The sequence below is a fragment of the Rattus rattus genome, chromosome 5 (genome assembly GCF_011064425.1).
Source record: "Rattus rattus isolate New Zealand chromosome 5, Rrattus_CSIRO_v1, whole genome shotgun sequence".
NCBI classification, from domain to species: Eukaryota; Metazoa; Chordata; class Mammalia; order Rodentia; family Muridae; genus Rattus; species Rattus rattus.
The window spans coordinates 98,449,462-98,477,397 of record NC_046158.1 but is presented as its reverse complement, the minus strand read 5'-3'; the positions used below and the strand labels follow the sequence as shown (position 1 = coordinate 98,477,397).

The window sequence follows — 27,936 nt, the reverse complement described above, 5'->3', positions numbered from 1 at the left end:
GACTGGGACAGGTCATTAGGGCTGCTACTGTTTGTCCATTTGTCTGAGTATCATGCCCTTTCCCTGTGTGTTACCACTCAAGCTGCTCAGGAATTGCAGATGAGTTTTACTGCTAGCTTAGTATTTCAGACTTTCAAATTCAAAATCTCTGAGTGTATTTGTTTTCAGTTTTCCCACTAATTTCAGAAGTTGAGTAAGTATGCTACAGACACTATCAATAAGAAAATAGAGTAAGTACAGATCAGTCAGATGTCCCACCCAAATCAGAAATCGTCTGTGCAGGTGAGGGGTGGGACCTTCTGTTTGATTCCCCAGCACTTCAAAAGGAAAAGAAAAGGGGAAAAAAAAAAAAAAAACAAAAACTCTTTGCCTTTTAGTATATTGGCTTTTACCCTGCTTTTTTTAAAAAAAAAAAAAAAAACAATACCTTGCTGGAGGCTGGAGATGGCTCAGTAGTTGGGACCCAGGTTCAGTTCCCAGCTCCCACACAGTGACCAAACACTAGCTGTAACTCTAACTCATGGAGATCTGATGCCTTCTTCTGACCTCCATGGGCACCAGGCACCCCATATGAAAACATATCCTGCTATACAAATTGATTTTATCACTGTTTTTTCTAACACAGAGTGGTGAATAGCACAACACTGTCTTTTCCCCTCTCACGTGCATACTGTAGGTAGAGGAGATGGAATGCTTCTTTCTTCGTAGAGTAATCTAAGTTCCTGGTTTCACCCTAGTCTAATAATCCAGACTTGGCAGTTCTAGAAGTCTTCCTCCTTATTCCTCGTGGCATTAGCTCTTCATTGCTTATCTCTTTGCCATTTCATTCCTTGTGTTTAATTTGGGGATGTTTTACTATTGCTAGTATTCACGGTCAAAGTCCTGAAGGAGTCACTGCTCTCAGCTGACAAGAGACTAACTGTGCTGAGAGGAATCTGTGAGGTGTGACAGGGCCTAAGGCTGGGGTAGGGGTCTGACCCCGTAACTGCTAAGACTCGGGCAGGGGTCTGACCCTGTGACTGCTAAGACTGGGGCAGGGGTCTGACCCCATGACTCCTAAGGCTGGAGCAGGGGTCTGACCCTGTGACTCCTCAGGCTAGGGCAGGGGTCTGACCCTGTGACTGCTAAGGCTGGAGCAGGGGTCTGACCCTGTGATTCCTGTGGCTGCTTCTGTCACACAACATCACCACAACTGAGCTACATCTTAAGCATTCATTTTCTGAGGGTGGCAAATCTTGCTTTAAGACCCTGCAATACATTAAATTCTGTTCTTTTTATTGTGTAATTCTGGGTTTTGACAGATATCCAGGGTTATGTAACTTATTCCACAGTAGCAATTCAAAGCAACTCTGTTACCTCCCACATTCCTTCCAACTGCCTCCCATCCAGCTCCCAGACCTCCTTTACCAAGGCTGTGTTCTTTGTCTCCTAAGTTTTGTTTTTTGTAGAACATCACATGGACAGTTGTATCAAGTGGAGATGTCTATTAGCACCGTTCTGTACTTAGCACCTTCTCTTGAGACTCATCTGTGTTGTGTACCAGCGATTGCGGTTTTCACAGATGATGGGATTTGCGACACGAATGACTGGGGTTTGTTTATTCACCTGTCAGCTGATGGATAAACATTTGTACTTAGTGATTTGTATCAATGCAAATTTTATTTCCCTGGACAATAGCTGGGAGTGGCCTTGCTGGCTCTGATGGCATGTTGTGTTAGCTTTTTAAAAAGCTAGCCTATAAACTCTCTGTATCACTTCGCATTTCGGTCAGCAGCGATGTTCTATATTGTAGCACCTAGCGTCAATAGGCAGATGCTTTTCTCCAGTTTTTGAAAACTTGTATTACACTGTGGTAAAGATTGTCATAACAAATACCATTAATATGGCTTCTCTGGTTTGGGTTTTATGTGGATTTTCCGTGGCTACATTCATGCCTTTGTCTGGGGACTGCTGGTGACTCCCCTCATGTCTTCCTGCAGGTGGATGCAAAGGGGTCCATCAAAGAGCTCTTCCCAACAGGAAAGCAGCTGGAGCCCTTAGTTGCCCCTCTGGCAGATGGAAAAGTAGCCGTGGGTCAGGATGATCTGACTGTGGTGCTCAACGAGGAAGGCATCTGCACTCAGAAATGTGCCCTGAACTGGACAGACATCCCGGTGGCCATGGGTAAGGCCAGCAGTAGCTGTTGTTCTGTCGTTTGGGTGGAGTATATGTCGTCCCTGCAGAATCGGTTCTATCATGGCTCTGGCAGACTGCCTACCTTCCTCTACTCACACCCAACCCTCCTCCATCCCCCTGCCACCCCCCTCCCCACGCCATCCCCTACTTTTTTTGTTTCTCTGTGTAGCCCTGGCTGTTTTAGAACTGGCTCTGTAGACCAAGCTGGCCTTGAACCCAGAGATTGTGTGCCTCTGTTTCCTGAGTGCTGGGACTCAAGGTGTACACCAGCACTACCTGGCTAAGTTCCTGACCTTTTAAGTAAACACTTTTAGGGACATTACAGATGGGACCATCTGGATTTTTCTGGAAGTTGAGTTTTGCCTCAGAGGGGGAGGAGTGTACAAGACAGTATTTCAGGAAGTGGCTTTCTACGCTGTTTCCACTTCTTTGTTTCTTTTCTTATACCTTCCTGTTAGTGGTATTTGTTAGCTCCTTTCCCAGACAGTCTACACTGGGACAGTCTTATCCCTCTACTATGTATAATTTAGAGGGCAGGCTCTCTTCATGCTGGAGTTTTTTAAGCTTAGGATCCTTTTTCTCTGCAACAGTATTTTCTGGAAGCCTGTGACAGTCTTGTTGCATTTCTCTTTACACAGAAACACAAACATGCTTTCTATACCACGAGTTTCTAGCTTGTGAGAAAAGGGTTACATTTCAGATGAAGAAACAAGACACACATGGATGGATTAGAATTCAGTAGTTCACAGAGAGGGAAATTTGACTGTTTAATTGGCCATGGAGATGATGCCCTGTATAAGTAAGATTGGATTAGGCAGACAGGGAGTCTGGGATCTGATCTGAGGAACAGTTCCTTTACAGTCTGGGTGGACAGAACAGGGTGAGAACTGAGTGAGATGCAGAGGGCAAGCTGACCACGAGTGAGAGGCTATGCAGAGCCTGACCAGCTCAACAACAGCCTGAATTATGCAGGAATAGGGAGCCCAGCTGTCAGAGGTCCGGGGTGGGTGGACTAGAAGGCTGGTAGAGTGTTAGGTGGACTTCATGATAAAGCATTGTTCTGGGGCAGGAGAGATGGATCAGCGTGAAGAGCACTCACTGCTCTTTGAGGGGACCAGAGTTTGGTTCCCAGTCCTCAAGTCCAGTGGTTTACAACTGTCTGTAACTTCAGCTCCACGGGTCCAGCACCCTCCTTGGGTTTCCATGGACACACACATACTCATACACATAAATAAATAAATACTTACATACGTACATACATACATACATACATACATACATACATACTAAAGTAAACCTTCTAGAGCTAGAGTGATGACTCAGAAGTTAAGAGCACTAGTTGTTCTTCCAGAGGTCCTAAGTTTAATTCCCAACAACCACATGGTGGCTCAAAGCCTACAATGAGATCTGGTATCCTCTTCTGGCATGTAAGCATACATTCAGGCAGAATACATAATAAATAGATAGATAGATAGATAGATAGATAGATAGATAGATAGATAGATAGATAGATAGATAGTGTATATAATAATTCTTTTTTTAAATAAACCATTTAAAGCAGTGATTTTACAGTGTATGCTTAGCAAGCCACTGGCTTCCAGCAATCAGAAAGCTAAGAATGTCGTCAACAGCATCTCACATCCATAGCAGCTTCAGCTTTGCTGTAATCTGCCTTCCTGTGGCCCCCGAATTGAAGATAACTTTATTCATGATTTGTTTTGTTCTATAACTAGTAATGTCTCAGGTAACCACATTCACAGTGGAGCACAGTATTTAGGGAACTTAAATACATGTTCCCAGGCCATAGTCACTCTTCCTTAGCTCCAGAACAAACGCTTTCTTACTCCATTTGCGATGAGAGCTGTTTTGTCCACAGTACCACTAACGGAGCTGCAACTACAGTATCTGTGTTTGCGGTTGGGTTTAATGTAGTGTATGAGCAATAAATTTATTTCAATCAGTATAAAGTAAGCTGCTTTTTATTCAGTCTTAGAGGTTCTAAGTTTTATATATCTTCAAAGATATATTTTCTGATGCTTACATTCATGTTAAATCTCCCTTACCACACAGCTTCTCAGAGGAAAGCTTTCATGGCACAGACTTTAGGCTTTTTGCATACTGACCTTAGAACTTTATAGATTCTCTGCTTCACCCAGCACACTAAGCTAGACTGTCCCATTCCTGTTACAGAGTACAGAGAGGAAAGTGTGGATATGGAAGGTATTCTTTTAGAAAGTTGAGGTATAGTCGTGGTAGTGTGTACTTGTAGTCCCCTACCTTTCATTAGGCCTTGCCTCCCAACACCAGTGTATTGGGGATTCAGTGTCGAGTGTGTGAGCATTAGAAAAGATGGGAACATCCCAGTTTTAGCAGCATCAAGTGGAGTTTTGCATCCTTTATCTGAAAAGCAAGTGTAAGGAAGGGAAAAAATAAACTGCCTTCTCCTTCCCTCTCTGGGAGAGTGCAGGGCAGTTCTGTAGCCTAATTCTCCTGCTGCTGTTGGCAGGACATCTGTACCCCACTGACCAGGCTTTGTGATAGATGGGAAAGGAGTACAGGAAGCTTTTTAAGGGTCACTGTGGGAGCTGGTCCTGCTAAGTTAACAAAGCACAATATATCTCTGCTATGTAAGGATGTCTTTTGATATCACTCAAGCAAACAGTAGAGTTCAGTGGTGAATTACAGTGAAGGATCCTCCTGCTTTAGTGCTTGACTTGAGGGTCTTTTTTTTTTTTTTTTTTTTTTGAGATCCATTTATATCACCTTTGTGCAAACAACTAAATTCAAGCCTATCCTTAACCCAAAGCCTTCAACCAGCATCCCAGCTCAGCATGTCCTCTCTTGCAGAGCACCAGCCTCCATACATTGTCGCAGTGTTGCCAAGATACGTGGAGATCCGAACACTTGAACCAAGGCTTCTGGTCCAGAGCATAGAGTTGCAAAGGCCCCGCTTCATTACATCAGGGGGGTAAGGAATTCCCTTCTTCACTGTGACTGCTGCATTGTTCCCAGGTCCCTGTATCATTGTAAAGCCCATGCCCACTTACCTTCTTCCTCCTCCAGATCAAACATTATCTATGTGGCCAGCAATCATTTTGTTTGGAGACTCATTCCTGTCCCCATGGCAACCCAAATCCAACAGCTTCTCCAGGACAAGCAGTTTGAATTGGCTCTGCAGCTAGCGGTAAGTCTTGTTCCTTAGCGTTGGGAAGCAGACTGCTTTCCTCATCATTTTTTAAAGCATTTTTTATACCAATCGTATAGAGATTGGTATTGAGACCGTATTTAGATCTATATTTATATAAATGAAGACTAAGCTGGGAACCCTGGAGGGTTTGATTCAAAGTTCAAGTCCACCTTCAGTACCTATGTTACTAAGAGATTTACTTTGTTGACCTGTTCAAGTGTGGAGTGGATGTCAGTTAAATGGTATCTTCTAGAAAGTAATGAAAGAATATAATACTAAGATGGTTTGGAACAATTAAAGACAATGCATACAATTACAAGTGTCATCTCACTGTCTGGTTGGATGTAGCCACTAGAGGGCCCTCAGTTGTTTCATCAGTGAATTCTCTTGGCGTGTGGAAGCCTTCTTCAGCGTCTGGAACTGCCTTGCTTGTTACATCGAACAGCTGAAGCCTTCTGTTTTCTGTGGCCACTGGGCCACTCAGCTTTTCACTGTCACAACAGACAACTTAGGAAAAGGACTGTTTATGCACATATATTATCCAAATCCGAAGTCCACAGGGCACCGTGCAGGCTCCATGACAAGGGCACTCTTGGTGTTGATGCCACCCAGAGTGAATAGGAGTACAAGGGCATGCAGTCAGGTCCACTGTGAGCAGACGACAGGCCCAGGGCTCCTTTCATAACACCCTCTCTCAAGGATGTCCTTTGTCCCTAGTGACGTGGAAGCCTTCCATAGGCCCCGCTTCCTGAAGGCCACCTACTTCTCAGTATTGCCACCTAGGAAACAAATCCCCAACATTGGAATCTTTTTTTTTTTTTTTTTGGTTCTTTTTTTTTTTTTTCCGGAGCTGGGGACCAACCCAGGGCCTTGTGCTTCCTAGGCAAGCGCTCTACCACTGAGCCAAATCCCCAACCCCCAACATTGGAATCTTATGGGAAACACAGACCACATGCAGCTCTTTGCAGCCACTCTCCTTTGTGTGCATATGGACTGTTGTTGCCAGCAAAATAGCAATGCACCTTGTTCCATTTTCTCTCCCGTTGCTAGTAATTTCCCCTTTGTAATGTTGGAGACAAGGCTGTGTAGCCCATGCCAGGCACAACCTTATGGTGGTCTTCCTGCCTCACCCTCCATGTGCTGGATTACAGGTACACACTGACACACTGGTTTATGTGAAATTTTTTAGTATCTTCAGAGTGGATTTGATTTCCAGAATTGACCAGAAGTCTCTGAGCCTAACCTGGGCATTAAACTGGACAGTGCTAATCTAAAGAGGTCTTAATGGTGACAATAGTAAGCTTGATTTCTGAGATAGTAAACTGTCTCTGAAGGAAAAGTAGCAACCACTTTTAATTACTTATGGTGGCTGCCTCTGTGTGTGTGTTCTGGTGCACATCACTGATGTGTACACATCTGGAAGCTAGAGGCCAGCCTCAGATGTTGTGCCTCTGGACAGCCATTCACCTTGTTCCCTCCCATCCTCTCTCTCCCCACCACATCCCTCCAGAGTGTCTCAGTGGGACCTGTGGCTCATCAGTTAGGCTAAGGTGGCTAGCCACTGAGCCCTAGGGAGCCTCCTCTCTCCGCCTCCCCAACACTGCATGCAGTACCACTCTATGTTCTTTACATGGGCTTTAGGGATCAAACTCGGTTCATTGTGCTTCTTGTGCAAGCACTTTTTGACTGAGTTATTTCTCCAGCCCATGCTAGCTTTTTTATAAAGCAACTTTTATGTGTAAATTTTGTGATTAAATTAGAAGTCCCACTTTAAAATAGTAATTTTTTTCAAGCCTTTCTACAAGTATGTATGTTAAGTATATCACCTCTTCTCTCTATCCTTCCTTTTCTCCCCCTTCCCTTCCACTGGTTCCTTTAATCCTCCAGACAGTTTATTTCTACTTTAATGTTTATATATATTTTTTTGTGTGTGTGTATGTATGTATACATACATACATACATACATACATACATACATACATACACATATATACATTCATATATATACATGCAAACAAACACATACACACACAGACATACACACACAGAGCAGTAGTGGAGGTGGACTTTATGTATCTGTATAAAGTCTAGGAACCAGGGGCTGGAGAGATGGCTCAGTGATTAAGAGCAGTGAGTGCTTTTAATCAGTGACCTGAGTTCAATTTCCAGCAACCACATGATGGCTCACAACCATCTATAATGAGATCTGATGCCCTTCTCTGGTGTATCTGAAGACAGCAACAGTGTATTCATATACATAAAGTAAATAAATAATAATAAAAATCTAGGAACCACAAATGAGGTAAAGAGGTATGTTTGTCTTTCTGAGACTGGCATAACTCAATTTATTATTTCCAATTGTCTTCATTTTCCTGAAAACAACAGAAGTCTGCTTTTATGGCTGAAACCAAAATTCCAGTGTGTGCACATGGCACTTTAACTTTCCCTTCCTCTTTGCCAGACATCCAGGTTTGTTCTGTAACCTGCAGGAGACATGTGTGTGTGTGTGTGTGTGTGTGTGTGTGTGTGTGTGTGTGTGTGTGTGTGTGTGTGTGTGTGTGTGTGTGTGTGTGTGTGTGTGCAGGAGACATTGGGGTGTGTGTGTGTGTGTGTGTGTGTGTGTGTGTGTGTGTGTGTGTGTGTGTGCATGCGTGTGCGTGCCTGCATAGGATAGGCTAAAGCAGGGAATCATCTTCAATCACTCTCTTCCACCTTATTCAATCAGGCAGGCATTCTCTATTCATCATCTTGGGTGTGTGTGTGTGTGTGTGTGTGTGTGTGTGTGTGTGTGTGTGCGTGTGTGTGTGTGTGCACGTGCACGCGTGCGTCTGTGGCCGTACACATGTGACAGAAGTTGATGTTAGGCAGCATCCTCAGTCACTTTCTACCTTAGTTTTTGAGCCTGGAGATAACCAGCTTGGCTAAACTGCCTGGCCTAGGGATTGTAGTTGTGCATAGCTGCATCTGGCTGGCATCTTACTAGGGTGTTGGGGTTCTGAATTCAAGTCCTTAAAAACTGGAACCATCTTAAGGACATATTAGTACTTAAGACTGAGCCATCTCTCCAGCCAAAGTGTTTCATCTTTTTGTTTTGTTTTTAAAAGAACCATTTATGTTTTTACATATCTGGGTGTTTTGCCTGCATATACGTCTGTATGCCACATGTGTGACAGTTACCCAAGGTGGATATGATGGGATGGCCTGCCTATAATTTCAGCCTTGGAGAGTGGAGACCGATCATTCCCAGAGCAAACTGGCTAGCATGGCGATACCTCTGGGTTTGATGGAGAGACCCTGCCTGATTGAATAAGGTGGAAGAGAGTGATTGAAGATGATTCCCTGCTTTAGCCTATCTTATGTGTGTGCGCGCGCACATGCGCACGCACACGCACACGCACACGCACATGCACATATACACACAGACATGCATGCACACACACACACAAATATGGAAAAAGAAAGAAAAGTGAAAACCGACTGTAGAATGTTTGGAGTTACACTGACTCGAGCAGAAGGTGTGTCATAATATGTGGAGTAAGCTTGGAGAGGACAGAGCCTTCCGTGCACAGTGAGGAGCAGCAGAGCGCTGAGAGTTGTGGGCTACGGTGATGGTAGGTTAGGGAGGGGAGAGGGGGGAGGGGAAACGGGAGAGGAAGAAAGAAACTGAGAGGCATTTTATTTATGTACCAACCTAATTAAATATGTGTGTATGCACATATGTGTGGGTGTATGTGTGTTAGGGCACACATGTGGAGGGCTTTCCTTTTCCTTTCCTTCTCTTCTCTTTTTTCTTGAGACAGAGTCTCTCTGTGTAGTCCTTGCTGTCCTGGAATTCTCTGTTATGGGGTACGCCTAGATCCAATATAATTCAAACACCAAGTCAATGCAGAAAGGAAACGTTTATTGTGATCAGGCTGCTAGTGATTGCTCAGGGATGCAGAACAGGCTCAGGAGCTGAACTGTGACCCAGAGCCAGAGTGCTAGAGAGCTCTCAAGCCTGACAAGTTTAAACATCTGGACCAAGTTACAGTTCCCTTTTCCCATCTGTCAGGATCCAGGGGTGGGGACTTTCCTGTGTGCTGCATTTCCTGTGTGCTACACTTCTCCTGTTCTCATTGATTGGTCTATTCACCTGCGGCAGGGAGAATTGCCTAGCATTCTTGTCTCAACTTTCCAACCAGGAAGTCAGTTACCCAGGGAGGTCTTGGGAACTTAAAAGTTTATTTGACCCCAATTCAAAATGGAAGCTTTATTCAAAATGCCTCTGCTTTCCAAGTGCTGAGATTAAAGGGCTGTGTCACCACTGCCCAACAGATTTTCTTTTAAATGTAACCTGAGGTATGATGAGGTTTGACCAGCTTTTCATTAGTGTCATGTAGGAACCAGGATCAAATATGGCACTCACATTCATTTAACTAACCTAAATCCTCTAGGCTGTGGCAGTGTCTTCCCCTTTCCATGTTTGTCACGGCCTTAATAGATTTCAGGAGCACTAGTTAAGCACTTTGCAGAAGCCCTAGTGAATTTCCAATACATAGTTACTAAGTGTGAAGAGACGATTGCCAGGCACCCTCCTGCACTTTCCAGGCACCAGCCATGTGTGTGATATACACTCATGCATGTAGGCAAACACTCAAAAAATAAAAATAACTTTTTAAAAATTATGTAGCTAAGGGCTGGAGAGATGGCTCAGAGGTTAAGAGCATTGACTGCACTTACAGAGGACCTACACTGGATTTCTAGCAGTCAAATGACAGACAGCCAACAACTCCAGTTCCAGGGCAATCTGATGCCCCCTTCTGGTCTCTATGGGTACTGCACATGTGGTACACAGACATAGATGCAGGCAAAACACCTACATACGTACAATTAAATGTTTTAATTATGTAACCACGTTTTAGTGTAGTTTGAAGACATAAAAGTCTTTACTAGAAAAAGATTGTCAGGGAGTCTGCGGGGTGGAAACCATGTTGCCATTGTATGTTGTAGCACCTTTGCTTTCAAGGTTGTTTTATCACCTAGAATGGGCAAAGCAAATATTTGAGAGTGAATAAGCTTTTATTTCTTCTGTCTTTTCTTAGGAAATGAAAGATGACTCAGACAGTGAAAAGCAGCAGCAAATCCATCACATTAAGAACTTGTATGCCTTCAACCTCTTCTGTCAGAAGCGCTTTGATGAGTCCATGCAGGTCTTTGCTAAACTTGGCACAGGTAACAAGCAGGTGTGGCCTTGGGCTTCAAGATATGAGACCTCAGCTTCAGCTCCAGCCACCATGTCTGCTCTCTGTTGCTGCATTTCCCCTGCCATGACAGGCTCTTGTCCCTCTGGAATCGTAAGCCAAATAAGTCCCTGCTATAAGTTGCCTTGGTTATGTGACAGCATTAGGAGAAGAACTAGTCTAGGCCTACCAGAGTTCACGCAAAGCACTAGGCTCCCTGCTTCCATTTTCTCCTCTACAAATCATGCTCATAAAAGACAGGTAACAGACTGGGTGACCTTACTTCAACACAACCACTTCCTTAGCATTGCCCCCCCCCCGTCTCCATGGTACTTTATCCCCTCAAGTGTCCTGTAATGTTACGTGAGGCGATTGAACAGGGCAGAGCACTGCACCGTGAGTCTGCTGCTGTTGTTATATCCATTTGGCTTTCTTCCACACCCTTTTGTTCTCCTCTCCTTCCTCTCCTTTACCTTCTCCCCACATCCATCCTTGGCTAGTAACTTGGGTTCTTAGTTATGAATAGTGGAGATGAGTTCTGAGTAACTTACTGGAGTCGGATCAGTTGAACAGGGTTGAGTGACTCATTAGGTGGGGGTTACAGGAACCCATACAATTGATAGGTCAACTTTTGTTCTGTTTTGTTTTTCGAGACAGTGTTTCTCTGGATAGCCCTGACTGTCCCAGAACTCGCTCTGTAGACAAGAACATGCTTGCCTCAAACTCACTAAGATCCCCCTGCCTCAGTCTCTGCCTCTGCCTCTCCAGTGCTGGGATTAAAGATATGTGCAACCACTGCCACCACCCGACTTTGGGTCAATTTCTTATGGTGCCAAGGGAACTCTGGAGGCCTTCAAAGCAGGAAGGCAGACAGAAATTAGTTTCTAGCCCCAACAGACTGGGTGACCTTACTTCAACACAACCACTTCCTTAGCATTGCCCCTACTGTCTCCATGGTACTTCACCCCTGTAAAGTCACTCCCTGCCAACTTATCAGCTGCTAGCACCAAAGCTCTTCAGCTAGACAGTCCTTTATCAAGGCAGCTGACTGTCATGGCTGACAAGTCCTGGGTCCTCAGTCCTTCCCAAGTGAGTCTTCACAGAGCTGATCAAGTGTCGTGCACAACAACTGGCTTTTCCCAGAGGGTAGAATCTGGATACCAGGTAGACACCCAGTGGCTTTTGTAGTTACAATACCTTCTGTATTCTGTTGATTTACAAGGGTTATTACAGATTTAGGACAAGGGAAAGCAGACTCCTCTTGAAGGGGAGTGTGTACAAGGACCGTGTGGGCTAGACATGCGCCACACTGCCCCTCATCCTCCTAATTAGGGTAAGGAGATGGCCATTTCAAGTGCTTGGGCCTGAGATCAGTCCACGAGGCCAAGGGCAATGGTTTATGAGTGTGTGTAACCCCAGTTGAGGCATGGAGACAGATGCCTTGGGTGTTTGGTACTGACTGCATCTGTACAGGTCGGTTTCCCAGGTGGCTGGCCTTAGCAGAAACATGTGTCCTTGAAGCTGCTAACCAGATGCTATTGGCAGTAAAATGGCATTTGTGTGGGATTTTCTGTTTCTTTTAGGTCTGGTGTGGTTAAATCATTCATTTATAGTTGTGAGCCAGCTTGTTCTCTGTCGTTTTGGGGCATTAGTGATCTGGGAGACAATACCCACAGGCCAGTATGACTGTTGCCATACTGTTGCCTACACATGAGCTAATTCACAGCAGCCAAGCTCAGGTGAGTCTGGCATGCCATGCCAGAGGCAGCAGCACAGCACTGATGAGGAAGCCCTGTAGGCAGGTTAACTGTGAGCTGGGAGACGACAGGCAACCCAGGACCTGCTTCCCCCAGCACCACATGGTTTGAGTCCAGATGTCTTTGTTTGCTCCCTGCTACTCTCTTCTATGTCCTACTGACAAGCTTCTCTCCACAGTCCCATGTTTTGAGGGATCTGGATTGCATTTGAATCTGAAATAGTTAGGCATCTCTACAGAGCAGCATTTTAGTCACCACCTGACAGAGGGTGGCTCCATGAGCCATACCAGGGTCCAGGGAAGACTATTCTAGGCTGAGGGAGCAGCCAGCACATGTACTTGAAATGCTAAGAGTGCCTGGGCATTCAGGAACTGGCCAGTCAGCGGAGTGGGTAGAGCTGCCGGACATCCTTTCTCTGAATGAGGGATATTGTTTCCTTGCTCTCCTGTGTCTGTGTCCTCAGTTTGGCGTATGTGGTGTTTCGTATGTGTGGCATAACCCTGGACTCAGAACCTTCTCCTGAGTGTTGGCAGTGCCAGCTCTGCCCTCAGTCCTGAGGTGTCTAGAATAATACATCATATCACAGGTACACAAAGGGCTTTTATGTGACGCCACTCAGTTAAACACTTAAGGGTAGGTGTGTGGTGATTGATTTCTCCAGGAGCGGGAAGACTAAGGGAGGTCAGACATGGTGACTCAACCTGTGTGTTGTCTTGGCACCTGGGAAGTTCAGATAGTAAGATTGTACAAAGCCATCCTGGGCTACGTAGTGAATTCTAGGCAAGCCTGACACATAGTTTGAGACCCTGTCTCAACAACCAAACAAACATAAGAAAGAAGAGATGGGCTGGGCCCTGAAGAGTGAGAAGGAACCATGGAGACACACTTCCATCCTGTGTCCAGTTACCCGTGAGCCCAGTGTGCCATTTGGTAGTGTGTGGTAGATCATGCCAGAAGGATGCACTGGGGCTAGAGTTCAAAGAACCTTGAAGGCCACAAAGGAGCTCAGCAGACATAAGGTGACATTGGAAGGCCTTCTGGTTTTGCAGTGGTAGAACTGGAGCCTGGGACTTGCATCCCCGAGTTGCCCCCATCACAGGCAGCCTCTTACCAGGCATGTTCAGAAGAATGTTAATGGGCATGGCTGTAGGTGCAGGAGACGGACAGAGGCTGAGCGTTCACTTCCAGTTCTCCACAGCTGCCGACCTCCTGAGCCCGTGCTTTGGGGGCTCCATGGAGTGCTGGCAGCTGGTCCGCTCAGATGCCCATTTTTGTCAGTGCTTTGACCGATTCCTGCTCCAAGGAGCACGGTCTTCTTAGATGGGTCAGATACTGTGACATCGGGTTCAGTAGGTTCTGGGAGCCTCATTAAGTCAGCTTACCAAGGACTTATGTCCACTATGGGGAAGTGGCCTTCTTCGCTCTGACATCTTTTCTTTCCTTTTCTTTTTTTTTTTTTTTTCCGGAGCTGAGGACCGAACCCAGGGCCTTGCGCTTGCCAGGCAAGCGCTGTACCACTGAGCTAAATCCCCAGCCCCGTTTCTTTCTTTTTCTTCCTTCCTCCCTCTCTTCCTTCCTTCCTTCCTTCCTCCCTTCCTTCCTTCCATTCTTCCTTTCTTCCTTTGTTTTGTTATGGTTTTTCAAGATAGGGTTTTTCTGTGTATCTCTGACTGTCTTGGAACTCACTCTGTAGACTAGGCTGGCCTCAAACTCAGAGAAGTCTACCTTCCTTTGCCCCCTGAGCTGACAAAGCATAGATTGTTGGCACACAGATTCTAAGAATGGGAAGAAGATCGTTTAAGAAATCTTGATCCAGTGGGGCTGCAGTGGTCCACATACTCTCTGAGTTTCGCCATGCCGCCCAAAGACGACAAGAAGAAGAAGGATGCTGGAAAGTCGGCCAAAAAAGACAAAGACCCAGTAAATAAATCTGGTGGCAAGGCAAAAAAGAAGTGGTCCAAAGGCAATGTTCGGGACAAGCTGAACAATCTCGTCCTGTTTGACAAAGCTACTTACGATAAACTTTGTAAGGAAGTTCCCAACTATAAGCTTATTACTCCAGCTGTGGTCTCTGAGAGACTGAAGATTCGAGGTTCCTTGGCCAGGGCAGCCCTTCAGGAGCTACTTAGTAAAGGACTTATCAAGCTGGTTTCAAAGCACAGAGCCCAAGTAATTTACACCAGAAACACAAAGGGTGGAGATGCTCCAGCTGCTGGTGAAGATATATAAACAGATTCAAGCATTTGGGAAAATAAAACTTTATTGAATCAAAAAAAAAATCTTGATCCAAGTTCATCACACATTTTATCCTTTGTTATACAGATGTTTTCCACATTACACAGTTTTACAGAATTGTGATCATAATGCCACACACTTCCTGTGTTCTCTTCATAATTATAGTGTGCATTGTATCACAACACTCTGATCAGCTGAAGTAAACGCACTTTATTCTGCTGTTGAAGGACTTACACATTGTTTCCAAAATTGAAGTTATAAATCATGTGCCTCTTTCACACACACGGTGGCAGTATAATAAAGGCATATACTGAGGGTAAAAAGAAAAAACTTCCTTGACATTGCATTTTTATTAATTGTGTTAATAAATTGACTGTTAATTATATTTCATTACATTAAATATTTATCACTTTAAAAAGTACTGTGTGTGTGTGTGTGTGTGTGCGCGCGTGCGTGTGTATGCGTACACACAAGTTTGTTGGTCTTTTTTACTGAAATACCAGTTTTTCCATGCACATTTTGAAAAGTCTGCTTCTTTTAGACAGTTATTAAGTAGTCCTAGTCCTGTGTGTCTGTGAGTCATGCTGCTTTGTGACATTTTAAGGACATTTATGTACAGTGCTCGGATCATAACTAGGCGACTTACTAAGTTTTTCTGTATTTAGACTCCATCCCCTGGAGTGAGGGATAATCCAGACGTGCTTATATATACCTATAGTTGTAGCATGTGGGAGGCAGAGGCAGGAGGATTGCGGCAGGCTTGAGGCTAGCCTGGTCTATGACTTGCTTTGCTGTCATACAGCCATGTTGTATTTTGTCCTTAAACTCCCGGGTTCCATTCCTAAGGACACATGCTTTCCTTTCTTACAGATCCCACCCACGTGATGGGCTTGTACCCCGACCTGCTGCCCACAGACTACAGGAAGCAACTGCAGTACCCCAACCCGCTGCCCACACTTTCTGGTGCTGAGCTGGAGAAGGCTCACTTAGCGCTCATTGACTACCTGACACAGGTGGGCCTGACTAACACACAGGCACGAGGGAGCCTCTCCTCACAGGCCCATCTCGTGGCAGCAACAGGGCCGTGGAGGTCTAGAAGTGAATGCTGAGGAAGTCGGGGAGGGTTGTATTCCACTGCCTCTAATTTAACAGTACCATTGGCCTTGGTTATTTGTGAGACTTCTCTGAGACTTTCATATAATGTATTCTCATCATTTTTACCTTAACTCCTTACAAATCTAATTTTGTGTCCTCTTTAAAAAATAACTCAAGGGGTTGGGGATTTAGCTCAGTGGTAGAGCGCTTGCCTAGGAAGCGCAAGGCCCTGGGTTCGGTCCCCAGCTCCGAAAAAAAGAACCAAAAAAAAAAAAATAAATAACTCAAAACTCCAATTTTTGCTTGTTATATAGTTCTAGGTGTGGGACCATCCTCTGGGACCACACCTTTAAGGAATCTTTAACTCTCACGCTCCTTTAGAAGCCACCAGCTATCCACAGATCTTTGGTTAAGGGCGGGAGCTGTTTTGTTTTGTTTAAACCAAATCTTCATCTAAGGAAACATATTCACAGTAAGTTATATGACCTAAAAGGGGTAAATTTTAAATTTTTTGTACTTTTATATGTCATATATAATTGTGGGGGAAATGCTGATAGTTTAAGAAACATGGAAAATACAAACCAAAGGACCACAGTGGCACAAACCTTTAATCCCAGCACTTGGGAGGCAGAGGCAGGCAGATCTCTGTGAGTTCAAGGCCAGCCTGGTCTGCATAGTGAGCTCTGGACCATCAGAGCTACACATTGAAACCCTGTCTTTAAAAGAAATAAATAGTGTAAGCCAGAGAAGTCACCAACACTTAGCGCTGTTGGTCTAGTTTCTCATGTGTATGCATGAACTAGCTTCCCGCTGTTTGATTTAGGATTTATTTTATGTATATGGCTGCTTTGTTGACGTGTGTCAGTGTAACTCAAGCTTGCCTGAGTTAGCAGAGGATAGAAGAGTACCACGTCCTCTGGGACAGGAGTTACAGGCAGTTGTGAGCTGTCGTGTGAGGGCTGGGACTCAAACCCACGTCCTCTGAGAAGAGCCAGAGTGCTCTCACTGCTGAGCCGTCTCTCCGCATTACAAAAGAAAATCAAAGTATATTTTCTGTTTTATAGTTCATAGCTTGAAATTTAGCTATATATTGGGGAAGTCCTTCCTTGTCCATAGTTAGTTTTCTATGTGTATAGTTTGATTTTTTTCAGTTTACTAACATGGACAGATAATATAAAAGTTTAAAGCCAGCACTACAAGTTACCTCTCCATAGAGCTTCAGTCTTCTGAAATAGGATCTCATGTTGCCCAGGCTGACCTTGAACTCTGTGTAGCTAAGGGTGACCTGAAACTTCTAATCCTTCATTTCCTAAGTGCTGGGAAATGGACAAGTGTACACCTCTACCCCCAGTATATGTGATGCTGAGAATTAACTGAATTGAATCCCTCTTTAAAGCTTAACTTGCAATTTATTACAAATAGTTTCTGTTTATTTCTTTCTTTTTTTTCTTTTCTTTTCTTTTTTTCGGAGCTGGGGACCGAACCCAGGGCCTTGAGCTTGCTGGGCAAGCGCTCTACCACTGAGCTAAATCCCCAACCCCCTGTTTATTTCTTATATACACACTCAAGTCAGAGACTTCATAGTTGTTGTTCCAGGTATCCATGTAGGCCCTGAAAGCATCCCTGGGAAAATTGTAAAGCATCTCACTGCTGCTTCAGGGTCAGTGACTGTCAGTGGTCTGACCAGACATCTCAGCCTTGGTGTGCCCTTGACCCTGAGCTCCAGGGTGCCTAGCTATGACTGGCAGCCTGCAAGGAGTGCACAGGCTTGTCCTCAGTGTTCACACTTGGGAGCCCTGGGGCAAGTAAAGACAGTTCCTGGGATATAATGTTTCTAGAAGCCTGTGGCCTTTTGCTTCTGCCATCTCAGCTTTAGAGCACACTTCCTTCCCTGGTCCCCAGTATCCTTCAGGATGCATGACATTAAGCAACACCAGTGTTTTGCCAAAAGAGACCATGGGCTTCAGTAGACAAAGAGAAGTGCATGAAAATTATACTTTGATTGATTTATTTGTGTTGAAATGGGATCTCACTATATTGGCTAAACTGAGTTTGAATTTATGATCTTCCCTACTCAATGTTTTAAGTAGCTAGGATTACTGGCCTATGCCTCCAAGCCCAGGTTTTAGCTCCATGATAAAATGCTTGCCCAGCATATGCAATGCCCTGGATTGGAGCTCTAGCACTGCAGAAACAAAGCAGGAGGACATCACTGCTATCACTGAGTCTGTGGCAATGTGACAGTCATGTCTTCTGATCTCTGGTAAAGCATGAATGCTGCTATGAGATGTCTTGTCCAGGTGTGGACAAGAGCTGACTGGGGACATCAGAGTTACCTCGGGTGAAGAAGGAAGACATATTCCTGGCTCTGACCACACGTTTTTGCGGTTTTCAGAAACGGAGCCAGTTGGTAAAGAAGCTGAATGACTCAGACCACCAGTCCAGCACCTCCCCACTCATGGAAGGCACTCCCACCATCAAGTCCAAGAAGAAGTTACTACAGATCATCGACACCACTCTGCTCAAGTGCTACCTCCATGTGAGTTGCTGGGGCATGCCAGCCCCTTCCTCTCAAACTCTAGGGGCGTTCCAGGGAGCTCTGCTGGAGACCAACACTTAAGATCCTAAGAGTAAGACCTTAGATGATGGAGGTCTCCTAGCCTTTGCCTAGTATCTTTGTGTTAACTTCGAGGAAGAGGATGAGTCAAGCTATTCATTTGGGGTCCTTTGCCAATAAAATTGAGGTTAGTGCCACAGGCTCAACAGGGACGGTAATTCCTCTAGGGAAGAAACTTGTTTTCCCCAGAACATTGAGACCCATGTGCTAAAGATGTAAATGCTCTAAAGGCCACCTCTTGTCATCCTTCAATGAGGGCTCTTTGCTATCTTTGGCTTGTTATGTCCCTGTCCCCTAAGCCTGGAGCAGACCTGGGCAGGTGAAGGGTAGGTTTTCCAGGAAGGAGCTTCTGCTGCTGCCCCACGTGTCAGGCTTCTGTCTCCCCCACAGACAAATGTGGCCCTGGTGGCTCCCTTGCTGCGCCTGGAGAACAACCACTGTCACATCGAGGAGAGTGAGCATGTGCTGAAGAAGGCTCACAAGTACAGTGAGCTGATCATCCTGTATGAGAAGAAGGGGCTCCATGAGAAAGGTGACCCGGCAGGACCTTCCAGAGCCTGGGGAGGGGGGCTTTGGATACTGGCAGAAGCCAGTGGACCTCACCTGAGGAAGGGGCTCATGGGTTTGTTCTTGGGCTTTGTGGCCAGCTCTGCAGGTGCTAGTGGACCAGTCCAAGAAAGCAAACTCACCTCTGAAAGGCCATGAGAGGACGGTGCAGTACCTACAGCATTTGGGTGAGCCTGTTGTGGTGGTGGGTTTTGAGACAGGATCTCACTATGGAATGCTGGCTGTCCTGAAACTCACTCTGTAGACCAGGCTGGCCTCAAACTTAAGAGGTTCACCTGCCTCAGCCTCCTGAGTGCTGGGACTGAAGACACCCAGCCCTGAGCCTCACATTTAAAACCTGGGGGTGAGGGGGCTCCTGCTTGTATAGGCCTGGTCTCCGTCCATTCCTTAGTTGGGTCAGTCCCTTCCCTTGTGTTCCATCAGGTCCGTTCCATGGTTGAACAGTGAAACCCCTTTTTAGTTTGCGGCCAGACCATGAGAAACGAGCAGATCTGAGGCTGGTGCTTAGATCTTTCTTGCCCACAAAATGAATTCTGAGGTTATGTCTGTACCTGCACACCAACTTTCCCAATCTTACTGGACAGGCCTGACTTTTGTCAACTGCTAACAAATCTTATTTTTTTCTTTAAAGGCACAGAAAACCTACATTTGATTTTTTCCTACTCGATCTGGGTGCTGAGAGACTTCCCAGAAGATGGCCTGAAGGTAGGTCATAGCCCCTGGGCTTGTCTGGTCCCACAGTTGATCCTGATTATATTTGGTGAGAGAGCCACAGATACAGGAGGCGACTGGATTGCACCATTCCTTTGAAGTCACAGGGTAAAGTGGGCCTGTGAACAGACTGCCTATGTAGAAGGAACCTTGTTCTAAAGCTCCTAGGCTCTAGCCTCAACCACCATAGAGCAGCCAGCAACTGGCCTACCCTTACCCTCAAAGTGTCTGCAGCCCCAACACTTGCAGGTTCTGCTTGTAGAACTGAGGTTCGTTCTGACAGATATTCACTGAAGACCTCCCGGAGGTGGAGTCTCTGCCACGAGATCGCGTGCTCAACTTCTTGATAGAGAATTTCAAGGCCCTGGCCATTCCTTACCTGGTAAGGTTAAACTCAGTCTCGTGGCGCACATGGATCACGTAGGCAGCTCAGATCCCAGGTATGGTCAGGGCACTCAGATCTTGGTAAGAATGGGAACAGCTATTTCAGCCTCCTCTAAAAAAAGCAATCCCAGGGAACCAAGCTAGGAGCACTCCTTAGCAAAGCCTCTTGGTCTGATAGAGAACCAAGGGAAAGAAGAATGATGGCCTTTAATCACTCCCACTTGGGAGGCAGAGGCAGGCAGAAGTCTGGGGTCAGGGCCAGCCTGGTCTACAGGGTAAGTTTCAGGTTAGATTGAAGAAATCGCCCCTGACATCACTGGGTTTTGTCATGGTTTTTGGAAGAGCTGCCCCTTGGTGATCTTTATAACTTAGTTAAGGAACAATGGGGTGAGACCTGAGAGGGAGACTAGGAGATAGACTCGAGCCCCAACCAGACTTTCATTCTGCTTCAGGAGCACATCATCCACGTGTGGGAGGAGACAGGCACACGGTTCCACAATTGCCTGATCCAGCTGTACTGTGAGAAAGTGCAGAGTCTGATGAAAGATTACCTCCTGTCGCTACCCACAGGTACCAGTGCCCATCTGAAGCCCCAGACCTTAGCAATCAGACAGAGCTTGGTGCCTGTACATGGTATGGGGAAACTATTGTTCTCCATGTAGATGGGAAGTCCTTTAGAGGAGTCAGGGACACTGAGTGACTCCCTCAGGCAGGACAGAAGGAGCCAATCTGTCTGCAGAATGACAGCTATGTTGGCTAAGAGACATGTCAGCCAATGCATGTCTACTCACAGCCTTTCTAAATGTCCCTCGAGTGTTTTAGAACCAGAGAGACCATAGAGTAAAAGAACTCCCCTAGCAAACCTCCTGGGAGGTCCTTCCTTGATAATGGGGTGACATCTCTGAGCCCCATTTCCCTCAGCTGACCCCACATTATTGTTTCACAGCATCCTTTCATATGCAGCTTGATTTCCCTTAAAGGCAAAAGTCCAGTCCCTGCTGGCGAGGAAGCAGGAGAACTGGGAGAATCCCGACAGAAGCTGCTCACGTTCCTGGAGATTTCCAGCTCCTACGATCCCGGCCGGCTCATCTGTGATTTTCCCTTCGATGGTAAGCATCTCGATTAGAGCCAGAGCTGTTTCAGCTCAGCATAGAGGAGAGGCTCATCTCTCCTTTTATTTCTGTTCTTTGTCCTCCTCAAAGGTGGGTGTGTGAGGGCCCAGGCTTGCAGGCCATCACTCCTATTCCTCCACACCCCTCTTTTGCTGAGGATGAGAAAACACTCTGGGTGTGAGGCATATGCTAATTTGTAGATCGTAATCTGTTGCTTCAAAGTAGTTCTTGGAACTCACTCTTGAGTACTCCTTGTAATCTGGCATGATTCATGGAGAAAAAGATAAATCTGTCTGGCATCAGTTCTGCCAACACCAAGTCTTTGCCTCACGTTCACTGGGGTTCCTAGTTTATGTGAACTTGGTTGTTTGATGAGTATTCTTGCTTAGTTTATGAGTGATTGTTAAAAGGGAGAAACAGGGCCAGCTATGATGGTACATGCCTTTTATCCCAGTGCTTGAGAGGAAGAGGCAGGCCAATCAATCTCTGTGAATTCAAAGCCAACCTGGTCTACATAGTTCCAGGACAGCCAAGGCTATGTAGAAAGACCCTGTTTACAAAACAGATGGGAGGATGGGGAATGGGTACAGAGCCTCCTAAATTAGCTTCCTTCTCCTTTAAAAATTCTTTTTCCCTTAAAGAAAGGTAATAATATTATCTATATTTTATTTCAGTGTATTTTTAATATGGTGGTGCTTGGGACTGAGCTGTGCGACTGAGCTGTGCCCCACCCTTTATTTTGTTTTGTTTTCTTGGGAGGGGGCGGGGTTCTTTTTTCTTTTTTGGAGGATTGGTTTGGTGGTTTTAATCTCCCTCCATTTACTATTCTTGAATTTTTTTTATTCTGTTTACTATGTATGTATGTATGTATGTATGTATGTATGTATGTATGTCATGATGTGCATCTAGTGGATAAAGGATACTTTGTATGAGAAACTCAGATCATCAGACTTGGCACCGAGTGTTACTGAGCTCTCTTGACCTTCTCCAAGTCCTTCCTTATTTTTGTATTGCCCCAGGATGCCTTCCCTCAGTGGTTTAGTCTCTAATTTTGTGCATATGTAATGGCAGTGGCAGCTACTTGGAGTCCTTTCCCCTCCTAGGCCTCTTAGAAGAAAGAGCTCTCCTGTTGGGACGCATGGGGAAGCACGAACAAGCCCTCTTCATCTATGTCCATGTCTTGAAGGACACAAAGATGGCTAAGGAGTAAGTCTGTCCTGCTCTCCCACCTCCAAAGAGTCTCAAGACAGAGATGAGCAGACAAGAAGGCCACCCCTGTGCCTAACTACAGCGAGCATTTCACCTCCCCGTGCCGGTCCGGTTCGGTTACTATTGGCAGCTACATGGACACCTTCCATGTAGTCCCTCCTGCCTGCTCTCACCGCTTCCTCCCTTGCAGGTACTGCCACAAACACTACGACCAAAACAAAGAAGGCAACAAAGATGTAAGTCGGCAGCTGTGACCAAGGGAGCATGTGTACTTCCTGTTAGTATGGCAGACCCCCACCCCATCCACTGTGGCCAAAGTGACACTTAATCACCAAGTGAGACACGGTGTATGTCAGTGCACTAAACTATTGTTTCCATATGTCTACTGGGAGAGAAACTGAGTGACCATATGTCCTGGTTTGCTTCTGGCTTACTGTTGTCACCCACCCTATCCCTTTCAAGAGTTCTGACACATATACTGAATTAATGTGATCAATCTAGGAGGAAGGGTCTGATTATACATAGGTTCGTCAATATCGTGGGACGTTTATGATTGGTGTAACTGGGAGTGGAGCAGGAATCTGGGGCTAGAGGCCAGAGATGCTGTTAAACGTCCAGGACAGCCCCTGTACAAAGAATTATATGGCCCCAAATGTTGAGAGAGCTAGGATGAAATGATCCTGTGGCACTAGAAATACAGCCAGGTTCTCAGCCTTCAAAGCTTTAGAAAAGGAGAAATCACTAGGCTATTTGCTGGGTTAACTTTCTGTGGATGGTATAACATTAAACAGATACAAGGCCTTCAGGGAGAGAGCAGTATTGGCAAACTCATTTCGCTGCTTGATTTTGCCAAAAACTCAGTGGAAGGTGGTAAGTTTGGAGTGTTCCATGCCAGTGGCTGCTCTCAACCAGACGTCTAATCACTAGGGAGTCTCAGTGCTGGGGGTCCTAGGAGGGTCGCTGCGAGCTCGCTGCAAGCCTGACATGCATGTTTCTGTCTATGACACAGGTATATCTGTCCCTGCTTCGGATGTACCTGTCGCCTCCAAGCATTCACTGCCTGGGGCCAATCAAACTAGAGCTCCTGGAGCCACAGGCCAACCTCCAGGCTGCCCTGCAGGTCCTAGAGCTGCACTACAGCAAATTAGACACCACCAAGGTCAGGCCCTGCCCAGGCTGGTGGAGCTGGAGAAGAGGGCTGGGGAAGGGGGCAAGCACGAGCTTTTCTTGGTCCCATCCTGATCTCCCTAACCTGCCCACATCCTGTCTCTGTCTTAGGCAATCAATCTTCTGCCAGCAAACACTCAGATCAATGACATACGCATCTTCCTAGAAAAGGTCTTAGAAGAAAATGCACAAAAGAAACGGTTCAATCAAGTGCTTAAGAATCTTCTCCATGCGGAGTTTCTCAGGGTAAGGCCTTCCACACTTGTAGGGGGGTGGCCTTTGGGTTTTAATTGAGGCAGTTTTCACACGCCTGTTGTCATGGAGGCAGCACATGGCTGAGGCAACCCAGTCAGCATGGGGTTCAGACATGAAACAGTCCCGACTTTTACCTTCTGTTTCTACACCTGGACATGGAGCTTCTCCAATCTCTTCCAGGTTCAGGAAGAGCGGATTTTACACCAGCAGGTGAAATGCATCATCACTGAGGAGAAGGTGTGCATGGTGTGCAAGAAGAAGATTGGGAACAGGTGAGTGTCCCCAGCCTGAGCAGCATCTGGGTGCAGATGGGGTTCCCTGAGTTATTGAGCTTTAACAAAGCAAGCCATATCTGCTGGGAAAGTTTCAATAATGAGGGGCTGTTGAGCTCTAAGTCTCTGGCCTCTAAAATGAACAGTGGAAGTAGAGAACCAGTAAGAGGATATGTACAGAGTCTTCCTGAGATATGAGCTGGCTGTGTAACTCAGGCTTATTCGGAACTCCTCTTGCCTCAGCCACACCCCAGTGCAAACATTACAGGCCTGCACCACCATGCCAGATAGAGGATGAGCCCCCAGAGGGAGAAAACCAGATCTTTCAATCATTTTCATGGCTTGTGCAACCTCCTGCGCCAGCATTATTCTGTTAAGACATGCCCCACCGTCAGTCCCCTGGCTGGCAAGGAGCGGGATCTGCCTTTTCTTGCTCAACTAGAAGAGCCTTTTCTCTGCAGAGGCTTGACGTGCTGTACTTCATTGGAACTATCCTGCAATATGTTCTGCTGAATGTGATTCCAGTGCCAAACCAAGGGCACATGTTCTGCACTCTTTGTTGGTCCACATATTTGCCTGGTTGGCCGGTTGTTGATAAGCTGGTGCTTCCACTAACCTGAACCCTAACCCTGCACTGACGGAGTGACAGCACCATTTGCATGCATGGATGGTGTATAGTCCCTGCCCTGGCTCTTTGGGGGACCAGAGATAGTGGAGCAGGCTGTTCTTTAGGTTGGGGGTGGCTTCTAGGGATGATGCTTCTTGCAGGGGCTGGAGGAGACGTAGAGCACCATTCACTCTTGGCTGTTCTTCCATGCAGTGCATTTGCAAGATACCCCAATGGAGTGGTTGTGCACTACTTCTGCTCCAAAGAGGTTAACTCAGCCGACACCTGAGCCCGGCATCCCAAGCACTCAGCAGTGGACAGCTCAGCTTCCCAGAGAGTTGAAGGAGCGGCCACCCTAGGAACCAGGGACTGCTACCATAAAGTGTCTCCCTCATTTGGGCGTTGCTGGCTACCTTGCTCTCTGGAGCATCTCTGAATTAACTGGACTTGTGACCTGGCATTGCAGGCTTTTTACTAGAAGAAGAGATTAGGCATATCCTTCGCTGTTACGTTGCAGACAATTCCAGGAATTTAACCCCTGCCTGGACAGGAGGAAATGCACCGTCTTGCCTTTGTATACCAATCACCTGGACAAGGAGATTTCATCTCAAGTGCTTGTACCCATGGGGTTGTTGACTGTGAGTTTTCTATTACAGTAACTACACGGCTTCACCAGACCCCTGCACGGCAGCCTGGAGAGTCCCATGGGAGCCTGGTACTAGAGCTTTCCAGCCCCACTGACCCCAGGCTGTTTGTACTCCGATGGTTCTCCACAGGAGCTGTGCCCTGTGTCCTGCTTATCCCTTTAATATTCAGTCTCCTTTTCTTTCTCACTATTTATTTTACCCCCGATCTCTTCTCTTGTACCATCCTCTTCCACTCTGTAGACTGGGAGGTAGGGAGTAACTAATATTTAAATGTGGCAACATGGGAGGCACAGTCTAGGTTTCCAGGAGTACACTGATGAGCAGGTGTCACGTACATTGTATGAAGGTTCTCAGGAGCTGAACTTTTCTACTAAGATATGTAGGAGAGCACAAGTCTCTGTAAGCGTAGGCTTTGGTAGGTGGCTCTCTGGGGCAGCACTGGGCAGGGTGTGTGGTCTAGGCAGGATCTCTGCAGAAGTGCCTGCTTCAGCCACTCACCAGCTGCTTGGACAGATCGTTGAGCCTTCGTTGGTGAGCTCTTTGAGCTCTGAGCAGCTTTCTCCACTCTAGCCATTTTCTGTCCTGTTGCTTTCATGGCCATAGTTGTTCCCTGGCCTTTTTTGCAAGACTGGAGGATTTCACTAGGATATCTTGGTAATGGGTGTCTGCACTGCACACAGGGAACAGTTGACCAGAAACTGACAGCCATGAGATGCCGGGTGTGTTTGTGAGGCACTGAGCAATGGCAAAGGGTAATGCAGGAGCGGATGGACTACGAGCTTACTGCTGGCTCTGTTGAGCATGTCAGGGAGCCTGCAGGAGGTATGCAGGAACTTCTGGCATTGGAGGCTGTAGGCACCAGGCACACATGCACAGACATATATGCAGGCAGCACACCCACACACAAAGTTTAAAAAAAAAATGACCAGTGCTGCTTCAACAGCTTAAAATGCACTTCCTCAGGAGTGGCCCTGGAATGCTGGGCAACTCCCCCATAGGACAGGACCGGTACTTGTGCCGTCCACGAGTCCTGCCCTCTCACCTGGTAGGCTTGTAGCATCCCTTCTTATGAACTGTGTTTGAAGCAGTAGAATAAAACCTGTATTTTCTCCTGGATGGTGTGCATCCTTAATTCTATTTCCCCAAACTCCATCCTTTCTTCCCTGGATCCTGCCCTCCGTAGAGGGTTGGGGAGGGGAACAGATAGCTCCAGCCTGAGGATGCTGGAGGGCTGCTTCCCAATAAACATAAGAGAAACACCAAGTCTCCTTAAGCCTCCCTTCCCCTTCCTGAAGACTTTGATGGAAATGATAATAAGGGGAGTCATTTAGCTAAGAGAGGATAAGACAGCTAGTAACTATGAAAACCAGCACAAATAACGCTCCTCTCGAGAGCCGGGGAGCTGGCCCTGCCTCTTGCCTGCTGCAGCTAGCCAGGGCAGTGCTAGAGACCACCCTGATGGTGTGGGTTCAGGAGAGCTGGTGGGCTGACCCACTCAGCTACCACCCAGGCTCAGATCCAGGGCTTTGAGTTGTTCCAACATCTACCCCGTCTATGAGCTGCTGGAGCACAGTCCTGCAGAACCAAAGCTGCCCGATCTTCATGACACAGGGGGACAACTGAATATCCAAGAGGAGTCCTCCTGAGAATCCAGAGTTGATGCAGTAACAGCCAGACTGATAACTCATTGCAGTGAACATTGCCAAGTAAAGATGTGTGGACAAAGGGTGTACTGATGCACTGCTCCTTCCACGATGACAGTATTTTGTTGGTTTGTTTGCTTGTTTTCCTTTTGGGGGCAGGTAACAAGGGCAGAGGGTGGATATGAAGAGTCGGGGAGATGAATGGGATTGGAGTGGATGATGTGGAATTCACAAAGAATCAAAATGTTAAAAAAAGAATAACACTCCTCTCACAATGTGTAGCCAGCACAGCATCTGTGGCTGTGGCTGTGGTTGTGGCTGTGGTTGTGGCTGTGGCTGTGGCTGTGGCTGTGGCTGTGGCTGGCTGTGGCTGTGACTGTGCCTGTGCCTATGCCTGTGCCTGTGGCTGTATGGCTGTATGGCTGTGGCTGTGGCTGTGGCTGTGGCTGTGGCTGTAGCTGGCTCTGGCTGTGACTGGCTCTGGCTGGCTGTGGCTGGCAGTGGCTGTGGCTGTGACTGTGGCTGTGGCTGTGGCTGTGGCTGTGGCTGGCTGTGGCTGGCTGTGGCTGTGGCTGTGGCTGGCTCTGGCTGTGGCTGTGGCTGTGGCTGGCTGTGGCTGTGGCTGGCTGTGGCTGTGGCTGGCTCTGGCTGTGACTGGCTCTGGCTGGCTGTGGCTGGCAGTGGCTGTGGCTGTGACTGTGCTGCATGTGGCTGTGGCTGTGGCTGGCTCTGGCTGTGGCTGTGGCTGTGTCTGGCTGGCTGTGGCTGTGGCTGTGGCTGGCTGTAGCTGTGACTGTAGCTGTGACTGTGGCTGTGGCTGGCTGTGGCTGTGTGGCTGTGGCTGTGGCTGGCTGTGGCTGTGGCTGGCTGTGCCTGTGCCTGTGCCTGTGCCTGTGCCTGTGCCTGTGCCTGTGCCTGTGCCTGTGGCTGTATGGCTGTGGCTGTGGCTGTGGCTGTGGCTGGCTGTGGCTCTGGCTGGGGCTGTGGCTGGCTGTGGCTGTGGCTGTGGCTGGCTGTGGCTGTGGCTGCTGTGGCTGGCTGTGGCCTGGCTGTGGCTGTGGCTGGCTGTGGCTGTGG

General features: G+C 46.8%; 2 protein-coding genes across 4 annotated transcripts in view; both read left to right on the top strand.

Annotated features, from left to right (window-relative positions):
• Positions 1-26,479, top strand: part of Vps39 (VPS39 subunit of HOPS complex) — a 38,048-nt gene extending 11,569 nt beyond the window's left edge. For all 3 annotated transcript variants that reach the window (XM_032903998.1, XM_032903997.1, XM_032903996.1), the window contains 18 exons: positions 1,980-2,163; positions 5,023-5,143; positions 5,239-5,359; positions 10,444-10,573; positions 15,444-15,586; positions 18,064-18,207; positions 18,676-18,817; positions 18,933-19,019; positions 19,484-19,557; positions 19,847-19,945; positions 20,400-20,517; positions 20,928-21,056; positions 22,163-22,265; positions 22,459-22,504; positions 23,278-23,427; positions 23,547-23,681; positions 23,871-23,962; positions 24,783-26,479. In XM_032903998.1, coding sequence (XP_032759889.1) covers positions 1,980-2,163; positions 5,023-5,143; positions 5,239-5,359; positions 10,444-10,573; positions 15,444-15,586; positions 18,064-18,207; positions 18,676-18,817; positions 18,933-19,019; positions 19,484-19,557; positions 19,847-19,945; positions 20,400-20,517; positions 20,928-21,056; positions 22,163-22,265; positions 22,459-22,504; positions 23,278-23,427; positions 23,547-23,681; positions 23,871-23,962; positions 24,783-24,858 — 2,094 coding nt within the window. In that variant the 3' untranslated portion in view covers positions 24,859-26,479. The remainder of the gene's footprint in view (positions 1-1,979; positions 2,164-5,022; positions 5,144-5,238; positions 5,360-10,443; positions 10,574-15,443; positions 15,587-18,063; positions 18,208-18,675; positions 18,818-18,932; positions 19,020-19,483; positions 19,558-19,846; positions 19,946-20,399; positions 20,518-20,927; positions 21,057-22,162; positions 22,266-22,458; positions 22,505-23,277; positions 23,428-23,546; positions 23,682-23,870; positions 23,963-24,782) is intronic.
• LOC116901831 (40S ribosomal protein S25-like) lies at positions 14,178-14,582 on the top strand. The gene has a single exon (XM_032903995.1). The coding sequence runs from the start codon at positions 14,193-14,195 to the stop codon at positions 14,565-14,567; it is 375 nt and encodes a 124-aa protein (XP_032759886.1). The 5' UTR covers positions 14,178-14,192; the 3' UTR covers positions 14,568-14,582.
• Positions 26,480-27,936: the final 1,457 nt, after the last annotated feature.